Raw genomic sequence first — 18,627 nt, 5'->3', positions numbered from 1 at the left:
ACAGGGACTTTTTTTGTCAAATAAAAAAAGTTAACTGTTTATAGTAGAGCTTTAGGTTCAATTAGTTTATTACTAAACAACATGTGCTACCTAAAAAATGACACGATGATCGGTGACTAAGACACATCTTCAGATATTTAGAAGATGGGAAAAACACAGCTGCACCCAGGTCAAAACATTTATAATGAATCTTTTATAAATTGTGCGACTGCTGCATAATTTTCATTGCTTGATTATCTGAAATACTTAAATTTATAAGAGACTTAATGTCATAAAGCACTTGATATTAAATATCTTAACACAAGAAAAAATCTACTCAAAATATGCCATGTTGATTTCTCATTCAAAACAAATTAATTTTCGCATTAAAATACTGAAAGTCAAAAAGTTGGAAATTCTCTCTGAAGGCGATGATAGCTCAGTACTTCTTAGAAAAGAAGAATATATGAAGGCTCTCCTATGTGTGTCAATAAATAAATAATAAATTATATACAAATCTAAATTTTATTCTACTCCCATTCATTAATAAGTTTGTATACATACAATGTCTAAATTTCTAAGGAACACTGTGAAGGGAAAAATAACATGTGCATTTATAATTCACAATGTTCACTTTTTCCTCTTCCTTTCACAGAAGCTTTAGAAAATGGCTTTTTGATGATTTGGCAAACTGTATTTATTTTTAAATGAATCTCATTTATTGAGATTGATAATTCCAGGTTTCATTTGCCCTGAAATTGCATTTTCCAATTGCTTCCAATGATAAGTTCTACATGGTAGGTCCAACATGCCAGTGAAATAAAGATTTATTAAAAAAAAAAAGAAAAAAAAGAAAGAAAAGAAAACTCAGTTGACCTACTCTGTAAATGTAGTAAGTACATTTTATACTAAATTCTAAACATGGTGAGATTGAAGTAGAAATTGCTAGCAAAATGTTGACATTAAACACTTTAAGAACAAGGTGAGTATTTAAATATATATATATAAGGATTCACATAAATTTTCCATCCAAAAAATATTTTAAAGTTTTAGTCACTGTCCAAATGTCTTTTCTATCTCTGTTATACATGGAGTAACAGAAAATAGTCATCAGTGCTCATTCAGAAATTGTTTTTAGTCAGACACCAAGTAACTTGAAACATAAAGCATTTTTCCGATTTACTTTGTAGTACTACAATGGGAAGACAGCCTTAAGGTACTACAAAATAGCTGAGTGCCTTCTGAATCATCACAGCATGATTACACTCACCTCAGTAGTATTTCAGCAGTAAGGGCATATTTAATGTGAAAACTAAATTTCTGAAAATTGACAGAGATATAAAATCTCAATAGCAACTTTTAACCCATCAAAACATTGAAACAGCAATACCAGATCCTGAGGGGGGAAGAATCCCTACAGTTGAAACAAGAGTATTCCTGGTTCTTGAGGAAGTCTGCAAAGTGAACTGAACTACCAAAATAAGAGCTTCTGAGATGAATTTGTGTATGATAATCTGTATGCTAGGCCTCAAGATAAGGTACCTCCAAAAAAGTTGATTTAAATGTTCCAAAATAGAATGAGGCCTAGTTCTCACTCTATTCTGAGTTATAGAACACTTTCAAATACAGTATGTAACTAGTCCTATTTTCTTAAACACACCCGAAAAGGACATATCATATCTACTGTGGATGGGTTCTTATGGGTTTTGCAGTTCTGCTTATGTAGCTAAAGAGCTCTCAGAAAAAAAGATTTAGGATTCCCAATACATATTCAATTAAGAGAGAATGAGGTGTTCTCCACCCGCTTCTCCCCCAAAAAAGAAAAGATTCTGGCTTGGGCTGACTTTTGGAAACTTAATTTTTCATTTAAGTTATTTTTTAAAAATCCACTACAGGGTTAGGCAGTTAGAAAATTGTTACCCATCCTATCTTACATCACAATTCCAGCATAAAAACTTTTGGATACCTTTTGCCTCACAACCAAATTCCACTTTGTTATTCCTCCCTTTTGGACTACAGAGCATAGCTCTAGAGTTCAATTTAAATCTGTTCCCATTTAGGGTTACCTTTTGTGTGGCATGTCATAGGATGCTTTAGAGTAACATTCTCCTTTAGTGTAAAACCCTCATTTCCATACTGTGAAAACCCAGAAAACACATTTCTAAATTGATGTTCCCAGGTAAGCAAAGAAAAACCGAGGAGCAAAACGAAACGAAACTGTTAATTATGGTCCATAAGATACAGTCTGGCATTCAACTAGCTCAGGTAAAACATTATGGATTACTATTGAATTCCAGTCACCAGCTTTTTACTAGGCTAGACAGGAAGGCAAAGAAATCCTACTCCTCCCCATTTCCCTGACAGCAAGTATTTTACTTTTTAAGTGTGAATTCTAGGCATTGCAAACACCATATAAAAAGAAACATTTAAAAGATAATTCTTCCAAAAAGGTTACATTTGCTTTCTATTTAAATTGTTAGCTATAAAGATAGTAGGTTGTAACATATTTTAACAAAGCACACAAAGAAATCCAGGCGCAAAATTAAACATAAAAGATGTATTGTCCTTTTTGATTCTTAACACACACAGCCCCCAAATAGCAAACTCCTAGTTACTTTTTTTAAAGTAAGTAGATTAAAAACAAGATTAACAAAATGTCCAAAGCATGTCAAATTATAGCCTTTACTAGTTAAAAATTCTGTTGGTTGTAAAACTCTGTTGGTGGCCATTTTGGCCTAGGATTTTTAATATAAATGAGACTAGAAATGACAGGGAATGGGGGAAGGGACTTTCCTTCTTGAATAGTTAAAGAGGGAAAATTTTATCTAGAATGAGTTATCTGAAAGATGAAAAAGAATATTCAAAGTCAGGCTACCAAAATCCGAAAATATAACAGAAATTAAAATACAAGAACAGTGGTATAGTATTGAAGATTTAAAAAACTTTACAAACGTTTCTGGAGGAGTAAGTACATAAACTATTTGGGGAAATTACTTAATTGCTAAGTAAAAATAATATATTTTTCTTTTTCCCATGCAGGGCTTCAAAGTGATTATCTAAAGTCATTGAATTATATGGCATAAGTTTATAGTCATTAAAATATACGAAGAAAAATGACATAGCTAAATTAGTTGTTCTAACATGCATACATAATATGCATATGTATCTATGTATATATACCTGAAGTATCTTTTTATCAGAGTTTTATTGGCATGTACCCTTTAGAATGATGGTCTTAGTTATTTTTAATGAAGTCCAGTCAAGTTTGGTTAAGAAGCTGTTCTATTTTAGGTCATATTCAGATACAAGCTGTTAAGAAGACTTTATTTTTAATCTCACTTAACTGCTGAAAACAATGAACATTCCCCTTCTTTAATTTTCTTCTTACTTTAGAATGTGTCTTAAGAAATTTTTGATTTGGAACGTTTTACAAGTCCACTTATACCAATCAACTTCACCATCTTTCTTATGTATATGAGAAATAATGAGAAATAATGCTCTATTTAATCTACAGACTTTTTTTTTTTAAAGAAAGAAAGCAATTCCTAAATAGACCTTAAATTGTAGTTGCCAAACTTTAAGCTGTGTAAATGTCCTTCTAGTCTTACTGATAAAAAGCAGATAAAAGCAACTGAAAAATTCTCAATGTACGCATTTCCAAACTGGATATACACTAATCAACTTATTCCCCCAAAAGCACAGTTCATTTGGGGTAAAAAATGGACACTTTTCGAGTTAAAGAAAATTAATCAATGATTAAGTGCGGAAATTTCCAGAGTTTTAAGAAGACTGGTTTAAAGCAATATACAGTGGCACTTCCAACCTAGGTTTCATTGCTTGGTCATTGCAGAGTGATGGCACATTCACATGTGAGGGCTACTATAAGTCAATAGATGGCAGTCCATCGCCTAGTAAAAGGGCTGAAGATGATGAAACTCACCATGCATCTTGCTTTTATTCAAGATTAAATACTGCTTAATTACAAATATTTGGATTTGCATATACATAATTATATACTGATTTTATTTTAGATGGACTGATATGTAGACACACGTTGTAACTGTACTAGTTTACCATTTATATTTGCATAGTAAACTAATTCTGAATTACTAAGTATTAATTTAAACTTGACAATTAGAAATCATGATAGTTACCTGCAGTATTATTTTGAAAAATTAATCAGAACTCCAGAGTGAGAAAAATGGATTTTCAAAATGATTTTGTTATACTTATAAACAGAATATATTGTAACTCCCCCAGAGGCAAATTCATTCTGTTTTCATTTGTTTTTTCCCACCTATTCTTTTTAAAATGTTTTTCAAAAGCTATAATATCAAACAAACCTTCAAATAATTCTGTTATACTAAACACCGATTTCTATCCTTCTATGATAGTTATATAAAAGAATATAGGTGTAAGTAATGAAAAGAGTGTCTTTAGAGCACTTCAAGTTTTCAAGGCTGGAATTCCCTAACTTAGGGGAAAAGGGAAAAGAAATGAAATTGCCAAATCATTAGGCTATTAATAAAAATACTGATGAAGAAAACTGCTATGTAGTTATATAAAGTGACTATGATGTTGAAAAATATATGATTGGATTTCAATCAAGTTTAGGCTATAATGATTTCACCCCAGCATGTGAGGACCAAAAAATCTGCTACGTAAGTATAAACATGATATATCCATATGGGTTATATCTGTAAGATATGTGTCTTAACATACACAGGGGCATGTACGTGTGTGTTCTGGTATAACACTAAATATTTTAACAAAACCCAATTTGGGACTGAAGGATAGTTGAGGAACCATAGCTTTCCACTGAGAATCTTTACACAGATTTAACAGTGATAACAGAATATGAAAACATATTCCTCATGAAAACATATATTATTCCTTGTGTCCTGGGCCTGTGATAGACATATTGGTAGTTTGAGTCACGGTTTACTTTTTATTTCTACAAGAGGAGAGCAGTAAGAGGGCATGTTTTTGTCAAACTTTGTCCTTTTTATTTTTGCCACCTGAATTCCTATAACCAAAACCTTTTTGATATGTTAACCTTAAGGAACAGCTTTTATAACACTGTTATAACTGTATAACTATAAGAACAATTTTTATTATTGTCTTACTCAGTATAGCACATTTATTATATGAAAAAATGACTACCAGGGCTATGGCGAATTACTGAAATTATTTAAGTTGAATATTAAAAACCAACTTCGTAACACTGAGCACTAGTCAACCGATTCCATAGTAAATTATGTTTTCTACTTCTACTTAGCCTAAATTCAGAATAAGAGGAATCCAGATAATTGAATAACCTGAATGATATTAAGCAGATGTTTATATACTCTGAATAAGTTAAGAGGAACTTAAGGATATGACAGTTGAATTGTTCTATATGAAAGATACATTGAGCTTTTTTTAGTTTCATTAAAAAATGTGCAAAAATTTCAATAAAGCCAGAAAAATGATTATGGAAGATATTATGGACTGTGTGCTTATGGACTGTAGATAATATAACAGTTTAAAGATATTTGATTACTATTATTTTTTTATGGCTCCTAGCATACTTCTCCCCCTTTAATTTAATGAATGTAGTCCAGGAAGACTGAGATACCATGATGTAATCATTAAATGACGTGAGTAATAAAAAAACAATCAAAATCTTTTCAGAACAGGAAGATAGAGAACAGACTGGTGGGCAGGGGAGAAGAGGAAAAGTATGTTATTGCTTTCTCAGTGCAAAAACTCTTCAGATGTTTATTATCTTCCAGTAGAAGATGCTTGTCTATATTTTATGGTCAGCAGTTCAGAGAAGGATAAATAGGCTAGGTCTTGAGGAAAATAAAAAAGGTGTTTCTACTCACCGTTAGGTGATACTGCCTCCAGATTTCTGGGCAAGCCTGGAAAATAAAAATATTGATCAGCTGGGAGCATGAAACAAGGTACTTTACAGCCTGTTGGTTTTGGCATAACCCAGCATCCACCGGTGTCGGTCACAGGAAAATAAGAAGCTTAACAGAAAGGGTCTGCATTTCAGCTTCAAAAACCTGGCTAGACAGTTTAATTGAATTTTACACTGGTTTAACACACTCCCTGCCATTGTCAGAAAGCCAGTAACAAAGTTTTCTCTCTCTTTTTTTCTTTTCAGGTTAGAAGTTTTGGGGCACTAAGATGTGATTAAGAGCCATAACTCAGTTAAACTGATAAATGAACAGCAGTGGTCAAAATCAATAAGACTCACCAAGTACACCTTTTAGAAAGAACATTTTGAACCTTGCTAGTATGATAAAAAAAAAAAAAACAACAATTTAATAGCTTTAAAGAAGACTTCACTGTGGTTATATATTTCTGATGTCTGTTGCCATCCTTTACCAAATCACTTGCTGCTAACCTTCAATACTCTGTGAAATAGAGTAAAAAGAGAATTAAAACAAAACAAAAAACGCTTCAAGAATCTGAAGTCCACGTCTTTTCCCTTAAAAGTTGCCTTCTCTATCTGTACATTTATAGGCAAATAACTTTAAAAAAATCTCAGTTATTTTGTAAAATATGGATTTACTGAAGCTAGAAAAGTAACAAACAAACACAAGTAACAAACAACAGCAGCAAAAATAAACAAACAAACAAAAAACAGGAGATAATTCCTTGTGGATACAAATAACAAATCTTCTTTTCTTATACTTAAATTAGGACTCTGTTAGGGAAACACTTCTAACCAAGTTCTTATGTTTTATTGATCTGCCATCTTCTGAGGAAAAGAACAGTTGATGACAGAAAGTATTTTTTATAATTATATTATAGCAGTAACTAAAATATATTAAACCAAGCTAAGCAAATGGTAGTTCTGAAAGTAAATGTGAATGTATAGCTTTTGTTTTAAAATGTATGTATACATACATATGTGTATGTACACACACACATGCCTAAAACTGGAATGAGCTGAATCTTTTTTAAACCTTTATTATCCTTGACATACACTTTGAAACAATTCTTTACCTGATTTGTCATTCCTCTTTCATTTATTTTTCAAGGCAGTGACAAAGCTAACAAAGGTAATTCATACAATCTAAAGATATGGGTATGGTAATAACAGAAAATAATTTTTGAGTGGGAAAACCTCTACTGATTATATCATCATAACTGATTAGACAAAAAAAGAGTAGCTAATTCTAACTATGCTGAAGATTTTATCCCTTATGTATTTGAAGCTTAACTATCCTACGTCTAAAGGTGTGTAAATTAGACTATTAAGTGGTCAGCTTTCCAATTGAAATGTCATATCTATGCAAACTAAAGTGTCTAACTAAAAAAAGCCACTTGTATACAATGATTTCTGGATGACCAACACTGATCAAAAGGAAACTATTTTTAAGAAGTAAAAAGTAGCTTCAGAAGGCAAAGATTATGTTAGGTACCAAGTAATGGCCACAAACTTGTAGGCTACAAAGGTTCTCAACAAAGCATATTTTTATACATATATATTTGTTTTAATAAACATATTTACACACAAAGATCTAATGTAAATATACCTTTAAATATTCATTTCCTACCTTCTATCATAAGCTTTTTGCTGTGTATATATAATTTGAGTTGGATTACTGTAGAGATAAGCAAGCAGTTATTTATACATTAGTTATGGATAGTTCTTGATTACCACAATGTCCTCAGAATAATACGGTTGAAAAATCGCAATCACTGAGTTGTCATACACTGGCAGAATGCCACTCTACCATGTGACCTTTTCTTGTGTTGCAGCAATTTAGTAATAAAAGAAAGAATTACTTGGTTTTTGAACAATCATCTGATTGCTCTATACATGAAGATGATGCCTGATATAGAAAATTAATAGGGAGAGACATGAAACTTTTCTCTTATTAGACAATAGTATTACAATTTTAAAAAATCCTATCTTATCTCATGTAAGTACTTTTACACAACATTCCCACTGACAGTTTCACTTTACTAATTTCTATCTAATATATGTCTATGTAAGCTTAAAAGGAAGAAATTGTTTTCACCTCATAATAGGTGCCAATAGAAATCTCACATCTTTAAGTCTAAGTATATGGCATACAATAGTCAGGATTATTGTTAATAAACTTTTTAAGTATTAATTTTTTTGCTTGTGGCTTCTACTTCTCACCATTCCTTAGTCATTGCACATGTTTTTTCTTTTTAACAAACAGAATGTTGTAGTATCCATATTTATGCATCTATTGCATAGAAAATTCAGACAAAATACAGTAATTTCTAAAGCAAGGGGCTTACCACTACAATGGGAACTTATGAAAAAATTTACTTTAAAGTATTTGAAATGAATGATTAGCCTTGCTGTGGACCTCACCTAAAATGAAAATGTAACAAACTATTAAAATACAACTGCATCTGTTGGTTGTCCTGGTGATCTCACCTTACTGGCACTTAGATGGATAGCAACCCAGAGAACCTCCTCAAGTCTCACAAGTGAAAACACACAAAGTGCACTTGTACATCTGTTTTAGCAATGTGCTACATTGTTTGCCAACTTTTGCCCAACTAGTTTTCCCCTCTATTGTATTTTGTATAACAAACCATACATGAATAACTGAGTGTTATTATTCATAAAATTCAAAGATGAATCAACACAGTTTGCCACACCAGATGAATTGAGAGTTTATATTGTGCATTTCAGCCCATATTGAATTTTATCAGGTGCTAATTATTGTTTTACGAGAACAACGGCTTAGTGCATCTGTTGTTTAATTCCCACTTCCCTATTCTCAAATGTGAACATCAAAGAAAATAAAACACTCAATCTTAAACAGCCCCTGACAGCAGACCAAGACTCAAGTGCTCAATAGACAAGGCCCTTGCCACCAGTTCTCATATTTCCACAACAATGAACAAACACAAAAACAGCACTAAGCGGCCTTTCCTCCTCCTCAGCTCCCCTTGGCCAGTTGTCTGCCTTGTACTAGAGAGAGCCCTTGAACGCAGCCCTGCTGGGAACACAGCACAGGAGAAAGGATTAGCCTTACTAACATGCTAGCATTTGCAAAAGGGAAGAAAAAAACCCCCAGTACTGTATTTGGTATATGAATAACCAAAATGTATGAGCTGACAAGAGACCAGGACAGGCCTGTGGCTCCCCGGGAGAAAATGTAGCTGTGATGAGTGACAGGGCTTTCAGGAAATATGTTCACAATCACAGACAGTGAAGGCCATGACCTAGATCGTTTAAGAGCTTGTCTTGTCAAATTATCAAAAGCTTCTTCCTCTCTGAATAAAGAGTGACATAAGTGAGTGTCAGAAAGCTGCAGGCTGACAAGCCAAGCATACAATAACAGAATGCACGTCACATACATGCTGAACACCGCCACTGCTAGCGGCAAATCTTAATGAGAGCGCGGCCAGCCCAGGAGACTTGGGTCCCTGCTGGCACAGCTACTCATCTCACAAAAATCCTTCAGCTCCAAGTCAGTTAGGCTCTGACACGACAACTACAATTACGAAACACAACTTTTTAACAGAATCCTCTGGTGCTTTGTCAAAGCCTCTGTTGTTAGGGGCTGGCCCCCTCAAGTCACTGCAGCAAAACAAAAGATTTAATAAAACAAGCAATATTCAATGATGGTGAATCACATAAATAAAAGAGAATAAAGAGGAAAATTTAATTTAAAATTTGTTGAACGAAAAGATACAGGAAAAGCATTCCAGTCTCTGGACACGGCCACCATCTTGACTTTTCCATCTGCACAGTAATGTAATTTTAGGTACCTTCATTAAAAAGAATGTTCCTACTCTGAAACCTCATCAGCAGGCTCCTCAAATAATTGCATCAAGTCATTTGATTTCCAGACAGTTTAGTAGTCATGGTGTATATATACTACTCAGACACACAAAATACATATCTTATTATACATATACTCTGAATATATGTGAGATAAAATTTCTCCTTTAAGAAGTACTTTGAAGAGAACATCTTGGGCATAGCCTTCAAACGGAATCCCATAAAGATCACTCTAAGGTCTGAAATTATGGAAATATAAAATCAAAATGCAAGCTAAGTTACTGTTTTAATAGTGCTTATTACAGTTCTATTGTGTAAGAATTCGTCATTCATGATAAAAAGGAGTTGTAAACATATAACAGATATATGTGGCAGTGTGTAGAGAATCTACATGAATTTTTTTTCATCCATTGGTATGGAAAGCCATGCATTGGTCTCTATCTCTAAGCTGACAAAATGAACCAGAATTCATAAAATCATCTTTCCATCCAAGGTCAAATTTTAATCAATCCCTATACTCTTAATCCTCTGTAATCAGGGAAACTGACAAGCCTAATTTTTTGCTCAAAGATATTTCTCTTTGATATTTTCCTAACTTACATGCAGTTATGACAGCATAAAGTTTGTCCATAATAGATTACATTTCAGTTTTACTGGAAAATATAACAGTTCTTATTTATAGGAAATTATGTCAAAATAATCAGCTAAAAAATAAAACAAATCATATAGACAATACATTGGGTTACCTCAAGCACCCATATTTTCATTAAAATTTTTTTTTCACATCAGAGAATCACAAGTATTTCTAGACACATCTTGATTGTGATTTTAGACCACTGTAACCTAAGTTAATTTTACAAATAGTTGACAATGTTTGTAGTATGCCTGCTGATTGTTAGCTAAAGACAAACAATACAAGAACCAGTAAAATGAAACACAATAACATAGAGGCTAAAATCAATGACTCTAGAGCCAAAATGGCTGGATTCAAATCCTGGCTCCACTATTTACTAGCTTGGCCAAGTTACACATCTCTATTTCTCTTTTCTCACTAATAAAATGGGATAACAGTATGTCTTCAAAGGGCTGTTATGATGGTTAAAGAGCTGGTTAAGTATAAAGTCCTTAGAACAATGCCTGATGTATGGCAAACACTCAACTGTATTAATTATTCCTATGATGATGACAATTTGGCACTCTCCACTCTTCTGATGCAAAAACTGATCATGAGGAAATGGCATCAATAAGGTAGCTGAAATAAGTGAAATTTATTGCAAAACAGTCAACTCTCAGATGTGACCAAACCTAAGAGAATGTAAAAACTCACCATTTAAGTGAGCTGTAGATATAGATAATGACAGTGAGAAAAAAAGGATCCAAAAGAAAAGGGCAAGTGAAAAATACAGATTTTGTTGGGATACAGCCGCTTGTAGCCAGCTTGTTTGTAGAAAAAAAAGAATCCAGAAACATTGATGAGCAGTTACTGCACCATGTGCAATGTACCTACTTTTGCATTTAACTGAGGCACACTCACTCAGTAATGCTCTTTGTCATTCAAAAATACATAGCAAAGGGGATGTCTAGGTGGCTCAGTCTGTTAAGCATCTACCTTCAGCTCAGGTCATGATCCCAGGGTCTTGGGATCAAGTCCCACATCAGACTCCATGCTCCGTGGGAGCTCCTGCTTCTCTCTCTGCCTGCTGCTATCACTGTTTGTGCTCGCTCACTCTCTCTCCCTCAGACAAAAAAATAAAGTCTTAAACAAAAATATATAGCAAAGAGGGCGCCTAGGTGGCTCAGTGGGTTAAGCCTCTGCCTTTGGCTCATGTCATGGTCTCAGGGTCCTGGGATAGAGCCCCACATCGGGCTCTCTGCTCAGCAGGTGGCCTGCCTCCCTCTCTCCCTCTGCCCGCCTCTCTGCCTATTTGTAATCTCTCTCTCTCTGTCAAATAAATAAATAAATCTTAAAAAAAAAAGCAAAGAATATGTGATCAGATAAATCTGGTCTCAGACTGTATAGTTAGATTTTGAAATAAACAAACCAAAATATCTTCATCACTGGTGAAAAACTAAAGTATTCCATGCCACTCTCAAAGTTTCTATCTTCCCTCAGTTTACTCAAGCTTACTTAATTCCTTTTTAACCACAAGGTTTAAACAGTAACAACAATCTCAGTGTCCTTACTAGCCTTTCTCTCTTGACTTTCTTTTAATAGCTAGATAGCTACCACCTGAAGGCTGAGAAAGTGACAGGAAGGAGAAAGTTGGAGGGACAGAGCCCTATAATTTGGGGAATCTGGGGCGCCTGGTGGCTCAGTCATTAAGCGTCTGCCTTCAGCTCAGATCAAGACCCCAGGGTCATGCATCAGGCTCCCTGCCCAGCAGGAAGCCCGCTTCTCCCTTTCCCACTCCCTCTGCTTGTATTCCCTCTCTTGCTATCTCTCTCTGTCAAATAAATAAATAAAATCTTTAAAAAAATAACAATTTGGGGACTCTATCCAGCTACTTTAGTAGTGAACACATAATCCATGTACACAAGTGAAGAAAGGTCTTATTTCCTGCTCTCTAGCATCTTAACTCTCTCTTTTTATAGTTTCTGGCACACTCAAATTTCTGGGTTTTTTTTTTTTTTTTAAGATTTTATTTATTTATTTGACAGAGAGATCACAAATAGGCAGAGAGGCAGGCAGAGAGAGAGGAGGAAGCAGGCTCCCTGCTGAGCAGAGAGCCCCACTCGGGGCTCGATCCCAAGACTCTGGGATCGTGACCTGAGCCGAAGGCAGAGGCTTAACCCACTGAGCCACCCAGGCGCCCCTTTCTCCCTGTTTCTTAAAAAACCCCAAACATCCTCTGGACAATTAAAACTCCAGATGATTTCACCGTCTCCTTGGTATTGGTGCTGACATTCTGAGATAACTGTGAATGAGTTCTCATACCTTCTATACCACATTGCTTTCCTAAGCCCACTAGCAAGTACTGGAAGTTTTTTTTTTTTTTCCTGTTTTTTTTTAAATTTAATTTTATTTTTTCAGTGTTTCAAGATTCATTGTTTATGCACCACACTCAGTGTTCCACGCAATACATGTCCTCCTTAATACCCACCACCCGGCTCACCTAACCCACCCAAGTACCAGAAGTTTTAAACTAGATTCAGAAGAGATAAAGTAAAGGTAAAATAATTTTAAAATGGGAGTTTAGAACTTTATTTATAAACCAATTATACAAAGTCCATCAGAAATAACAAATATGTAGTAGAACAAATTGTTTAAAACTACTAAAGTGATCCTGATTCATCTTAACCAACTACATTAAACTCCTTTCATTTATAATTATTCCCTGATTTCCAGTTCCACTTCTCTAATTCTCATGGGATTCTCCTGGGGAAATTTCCTTTTCATTTTCTCCCAAGAATCTTACAGTATCCAGGATATGTCAGGCACACATGTAATCACCTTTAGGTCCAAAGTTGTGCTGATAACTATAGTAACTTTAGTCAAAAAACATTTTTTTAAAGAATAACATCAAATATTATAAAAGTAATGTATATTCATTATAAAGACAGAAAATACAGATAAACAAAAAATAAAAGCCACCTATACTATTACCACTAAGGTAGCTGTTGCAAACATTTCAGAATATTTTATTCCAAACTTCCTTCTATATACAAACAATAAACAACTGAAAAACAAAATTTAAAAAATGATACCATTTGCCACACTTCCAAGAAAAATGAAGTAGTTAGGTATAAATCTAAATATGCAGGAAATGTATGCACTAATAACTACAAAACTCTGATAAGAGAAACTAAAGATCTGAATAAATGGAGACATGTACTATGTTCATGGATTGAAGACTCAAAATATGAGTCAATTCTCTCCATAATGATCAACAGACTGAACACAATACCAATCAAAGTCCCAGCAAGATTTTTTTTGTAGATACATATGACTTACTCTAAAGCTTACATGGAAAAGGAAAGGAACTAGAATAGCTAAAGTAATTTTATAAAATAAAAACAAAGTTTAAGAAATAACACTATCTGATTTTAACACTTACTATAAACCCATAATATTACAAGACAGTGTGATATTGGTGAGGGGAATAGACACTTAAATCAATGCAAGAGAACAGACTCCAGAAATGAATCCACAGATGTGGCCATTTAATCTTTGACAAAGAGATAAAAGCAACTCACTGGAGAAAGGATAGTCTTTTCAACAAATGGTGATGAACAACTGATCATCCATGTGTAAAAAAAATGAACCAACCTCACACTTTATTATATAAAGATGAACTCCAAGTGGATCACAGGTCTGAATATGAAACATAAAACAATAAATGTTTTGGGATAATACACACGAAAAATCCTTGTTAACTGCAGTTAGATAAAGAGTTCTCAGAAAGTGTATCAAAAGCACAATCCATAAAAGAAAAAACATTGATAAACCGGATTTCACCAAATTTAAAAACTTCTGCTCTGCTAAAGACTCTCAAGAGAATAAAAAGCTACAGATTGGGAGAAAATGTATGGAAATCACATCTAAAAAACTCCCTTATATCCAAAATACAGAAAAAACTCTCAAAACACAACAATCAGAAAATAAACACAGTAACTAAAAACTAGGAAAGGATCTGGACACTTCAACAAAAAGGATGTAAGGATAGCAAATAAGCACATGAGAGGATACTCACCATTTTTAGCCATTAGGAAAATGCAAACGAAAACAAGACAGATACTATACAACTATCAGAATGGCTAAAATAAAAAATACTGACAATAACAAATGCTGATGAGGAGACAGAGCAACTGGACTTCTCACTTTGCTAGTAGGAACGCAAAATCGTTCAGTCACTCTGGAAAACAATACGGCAGTTTCTTATAAAGTTAAACATACATAGATAGGACCAGCAATCTCCACCTGGAAATTTGCCCCAAATTAAAACTATGTTCACGCAAAAGACTATAAACAAATATTCATAGCAGCCTTATTTGTTATAGTCAGAAACTATAAACAACCCAAATGTTCCTCAATGGATAAATGGATAAACAAACTGTAATACATTCATAAAATGGAACACTACAAAAAAATAAACTACTGACACATGAACAACTCAGATGAATCTCCAAGACACCATGTAAGTGAAAGAAGCTAGTCTTAAAATTTTACAATGGTGTGACTCCATTTACATGATACTCTTTTAAAAACAAAACTATAGTAATGGAGAACAAATTAATGGCCAGAAGTTATGGATAAGTGGAGGGTGTGACTATACAGAGATAGCATGAGGGAGTTTTCTGGGGGTGATGAAACTGTTCTGTATCCTGACTGTGGTGGAGTTTACATGAATCCATACATATTCATATAACTGAACACCAAAAGGAAAAAAAAATTTAATTTTACTATTAAAAAAAAGAAGAATGGGATGCCTGGCTGGCTCAGTGAGTAGAGCACATGACTCCTGATCTCGGGGTTATAAATTTGAGCCCCATGTTGGGTGTACAGATTACTTAAAAATATAATCTTAAAAAAGAAGAATGAATATAAACTAGATTGATTACTGATAATACTATTCCTAAAATGTTTTAAGCAGTAACAGAATATTGTACATTAAATATCAAGTTAAAGAATTATAAAAATGAATATATACTCGCCATCAAAATATAAAGAATAGCGGGGCGCCCGGGTGGTACAGTTGGTTGAGTGTCCAACTCTTGGTTTTGGCTCAGGTTATGATCTCAGGGTCAAGAGACTATGCTCCTGAGCCCACTCGGCTCAGGGTAGAATCCTCTTGGGACTCTCTCTCCCTCTCCCTCTGCCCCTCCCCACTACGCTCTCTGTCACTCTTTCTCTAAAATAAATACATAAAAATCGTAAAAAGAATAGAAATAAAAAAAAAAACTCTTCTATGATTCTTTTTTTAAAGATTTTTTTGTTTATTTATTTGAGAGAGAGAGATTCCCCACTGAGCAGGGAGCCCAATGTGGGGCTGATCCCAGGACCCTGGGATCATGACCTGAGCTGAAGGCAGATGCTTAACCATCTGAGCCACCCAGGTGCACCACTCTTCTAATTCTTGACATAACTATAGCAAACATTTTGGAATACTTCATTCCAAATTTTTTTCCATGCGCATCTATATACATATATAAATATGTGTATTTGTATGGAAACAGGATTATATTTTATATATTGTTTTATAATTTATGAATTTCACTTAATGTACTGATAACTTTGTATTTCAATATTCATTTATATTTTAAATTTAAAAAAAAGATTTATTTATTTTATTATTTATTTTAGAGAGAGAGGGAAGGGCAGAAGGAGAGAGAGTTTCAAGCAGACTCTGTGCCAAGTGCAGAGCTGGATGTGGGGCTTGATCTAATGACCCTAAGATCATGACCTAGGCCAGAACCAAGAGTCTGATGGTTAACCAACTGCATCACCCAGGCACCTGTTACATCATTTTTTAAATAGCTGAAAAGTATTCCATTATATGGGATGTACTGTAAGTTACTTAAACGAGCTAGAATGTTAAATTTTTGGGTTGCTTCTAATTTTACTATTATAAACAATTCTGAGATAAACATTCTTGTAGATGTATCTTTGCATACATCCATCACTGAATTCCAGGAAAGTTATCCAAATGTACTTCTGTACCCAGCACAACTTCTCTAATATTATTACTATTATGAAGACAGTTTTCTTTCTTCCTATTAATTTGTAAGAGATTTTTCTATATTACAGATATCCTATTATGCATTTTATAAAAATCTTTTCTAAGTTGTGATCTGTCATTTAAATTTTATTAATGGTCTTTTTGGATGGACATTTTTAAAAAGTTAAATCTAGTCTCCCTTTTCCTTTATGGTTTCTGGCACTGCTGTCTTTGTTTTCTAATAAAAGTATTTAATCCATTTATTTATTGTGATAATTGATATGTCTGGTTCTATTTTTATCCTCACACTTGTATTTTTTATGCATTCTAGCTGTTTCCATTTTTTCCTATCATTTGTTATATTGTTTCTTTTGCCTCATTTTAAATTAGTAATCTAAAATTTATATGGCTTATTTTTCTTCTTATAATTAAAACAAGCTTCATTTTATTAGAATTATTCATGATTCACCTTGTAGCTTTCAAATTACATTTTTAAAGGAATTTTTTCTAAAATTAGTAAGTTTGAAAACAGATCAATAGGAAGTATTCATATATGCACTTTACGCCTTCCTGGTTTCAGTGTTCATTGCTGCTAATTTTATTCTAACTTTCGTAATAAACTCACAAATGAACAACAGCTTGGCCATGTCATCCTTTTTCTCAGGATGTTCTACTCTCTAGGGATTTCTCTACTGCCTTCTGGCATTTAGTATTGCACAGGAGAAGTTTGATGCAAGCTTGATGTTGTGTGTGTACATGTGTGTGCATGTATGTGTGTGTAATGTGGGTTTTTTCTTTCCATGTCTGGATGTCTATGTGATTTTCATTTGCTTGACATATTCATACATTTCACTAGCGTATGTCTAGATGTGGGACTTTCTTCTCTCTCGTATTGGGTGCGTGTTCTTTTTTTTTTTTTAATATTTTATTTATTTATTTGACAGAGAGAGAGAGATCACAAGTAGGCAGAGAGGCAGGCAGACAGAGAAGGGGAAGCAGGCTCCCCATGGAGCAGAGAGTCCAATGTGGGGCTCGATCCCAGGATCCTGAGACCATGACCTGAGCTGAACTCAGAGGCTTAACCCACTGAGCCACCCAGGCGGCCCTGGGTGCGTGTTCTCTTAATCGGAATTTTTGTTCATTTTGCTTTGGATCCCTTCCCTCTATTCACAACATGAAAAATGAATTGAGATTTTTCTCAATTTTCCTATTTCTTATAATAATTTCTTTGTATCATTTGGGGTCATCTCTGATTCCTTTTTTAATCTATCAGTTCTTCATAGATGCCTTCTATCAGCTCACCCCCCCCCCAAAAAAAAAAGTAAAAAAAAAAAAGGAGAGAGAGAGAGAGAGACTGACTTATGTCAGCCTGGCTAGTTTTGGGAACTGAGGTGGTATCTGCCAGACAGTATAGATCTCTGACAAACTCACTCATGGAAAAATTTAGTTTTCTCAGAGGTCTGGTTTATGAGGAACAGGGAAGGAGTTTTAATTATAAAGATGTGCAAAGTACAGATGGTTTACCCCACTAAGAACTGTTATCTCCTAATTAAAAGACCATTCCTGTAGTTCCAGATTTTTATAAATTTACTGAGGTAAAGGTTATGTATAAGCATCCCTCCACCAGGTGAAGTAGTGGTAGGTGCTGAGGTTGGTGAGGTAGGTAAGAAAGAAGGGTTTAGAAGTGAGATACTATAGTTTATTTCATTATTGATTCCTATATAAAAGATCACTGGCTAAAGAAAAAATAATAAAAGTTTAGAATAACACTTCTTGAGATAATTAATTTAAAAGTTGCATCTAGTATTCTTATATGTCTGGAATTCCACTAATACAGTGATCAGTATTCTCAAGGTATATAATTTCCCTTTAGTATCTATGACTACAGATAACTATTTTAACATTATATAACTAAAAGTTCAATTAGCTCATAATATTTTATTATAGAATTTTCTCAAGTTCTTAAAATTCTTAAATAGCATATTATATATATATATATTTTTGATCAAGTCAAAAATCATTAGAAGGCTGTACAACAAGGCAAGATCACACTTGTTATTGAACTGAAATCTTGCAGAAATCATAATCTATTTGTAAACAAAGAAAACAACACAATAAAAAGACAAAGGCAAAGTTAATCCTGTCTCCTAACCCTTTACCAATCCATTACCAGTCAGCTGAGGAAATCCAATGTTAGCAGCCTACTAGCTTGGTATGCAT

General features: G+C 33.9%; 1 protein-coding gene across 1 annotated transcript in view; it reads right to left on the bottom strand.

Annotated features, from left to right (window-relative positions):
* ZCCHC7 (zinc finger CCHC-type containing 7) overlaps window positions 1–18,627 on the bottom strand; it is a 248,900-nt gene that overhangs the window by 23,394 nt on the left and 206,879 nt on the right. Inside the window, exon 6 of the mRNA XM_080820404.1 lies at window positions 5,847–5,882. Coding sequence (XP_080676530.1) covers window positions 5,847–5,882 — 36 coding nt within the window. The remainder of the gene's footprint in view (window positions 1–5,846; window positions 5,883–18,627) is intronic.

The sequence above is a fragment of the Martes martes genome (genome assembly GCF_963455335.1).
Source record: "Martes martes genome assembly, chromosome: 12".
Classification (NCBI taxonomy): Eukaryota; Metazoa; Chordata; class Mammalia; order Carnivora; family Mustelidae; genus Martes; species Martes martes.
This window is presented reverse-complemented; position numbering and strand designations above follow the sequence as displayed.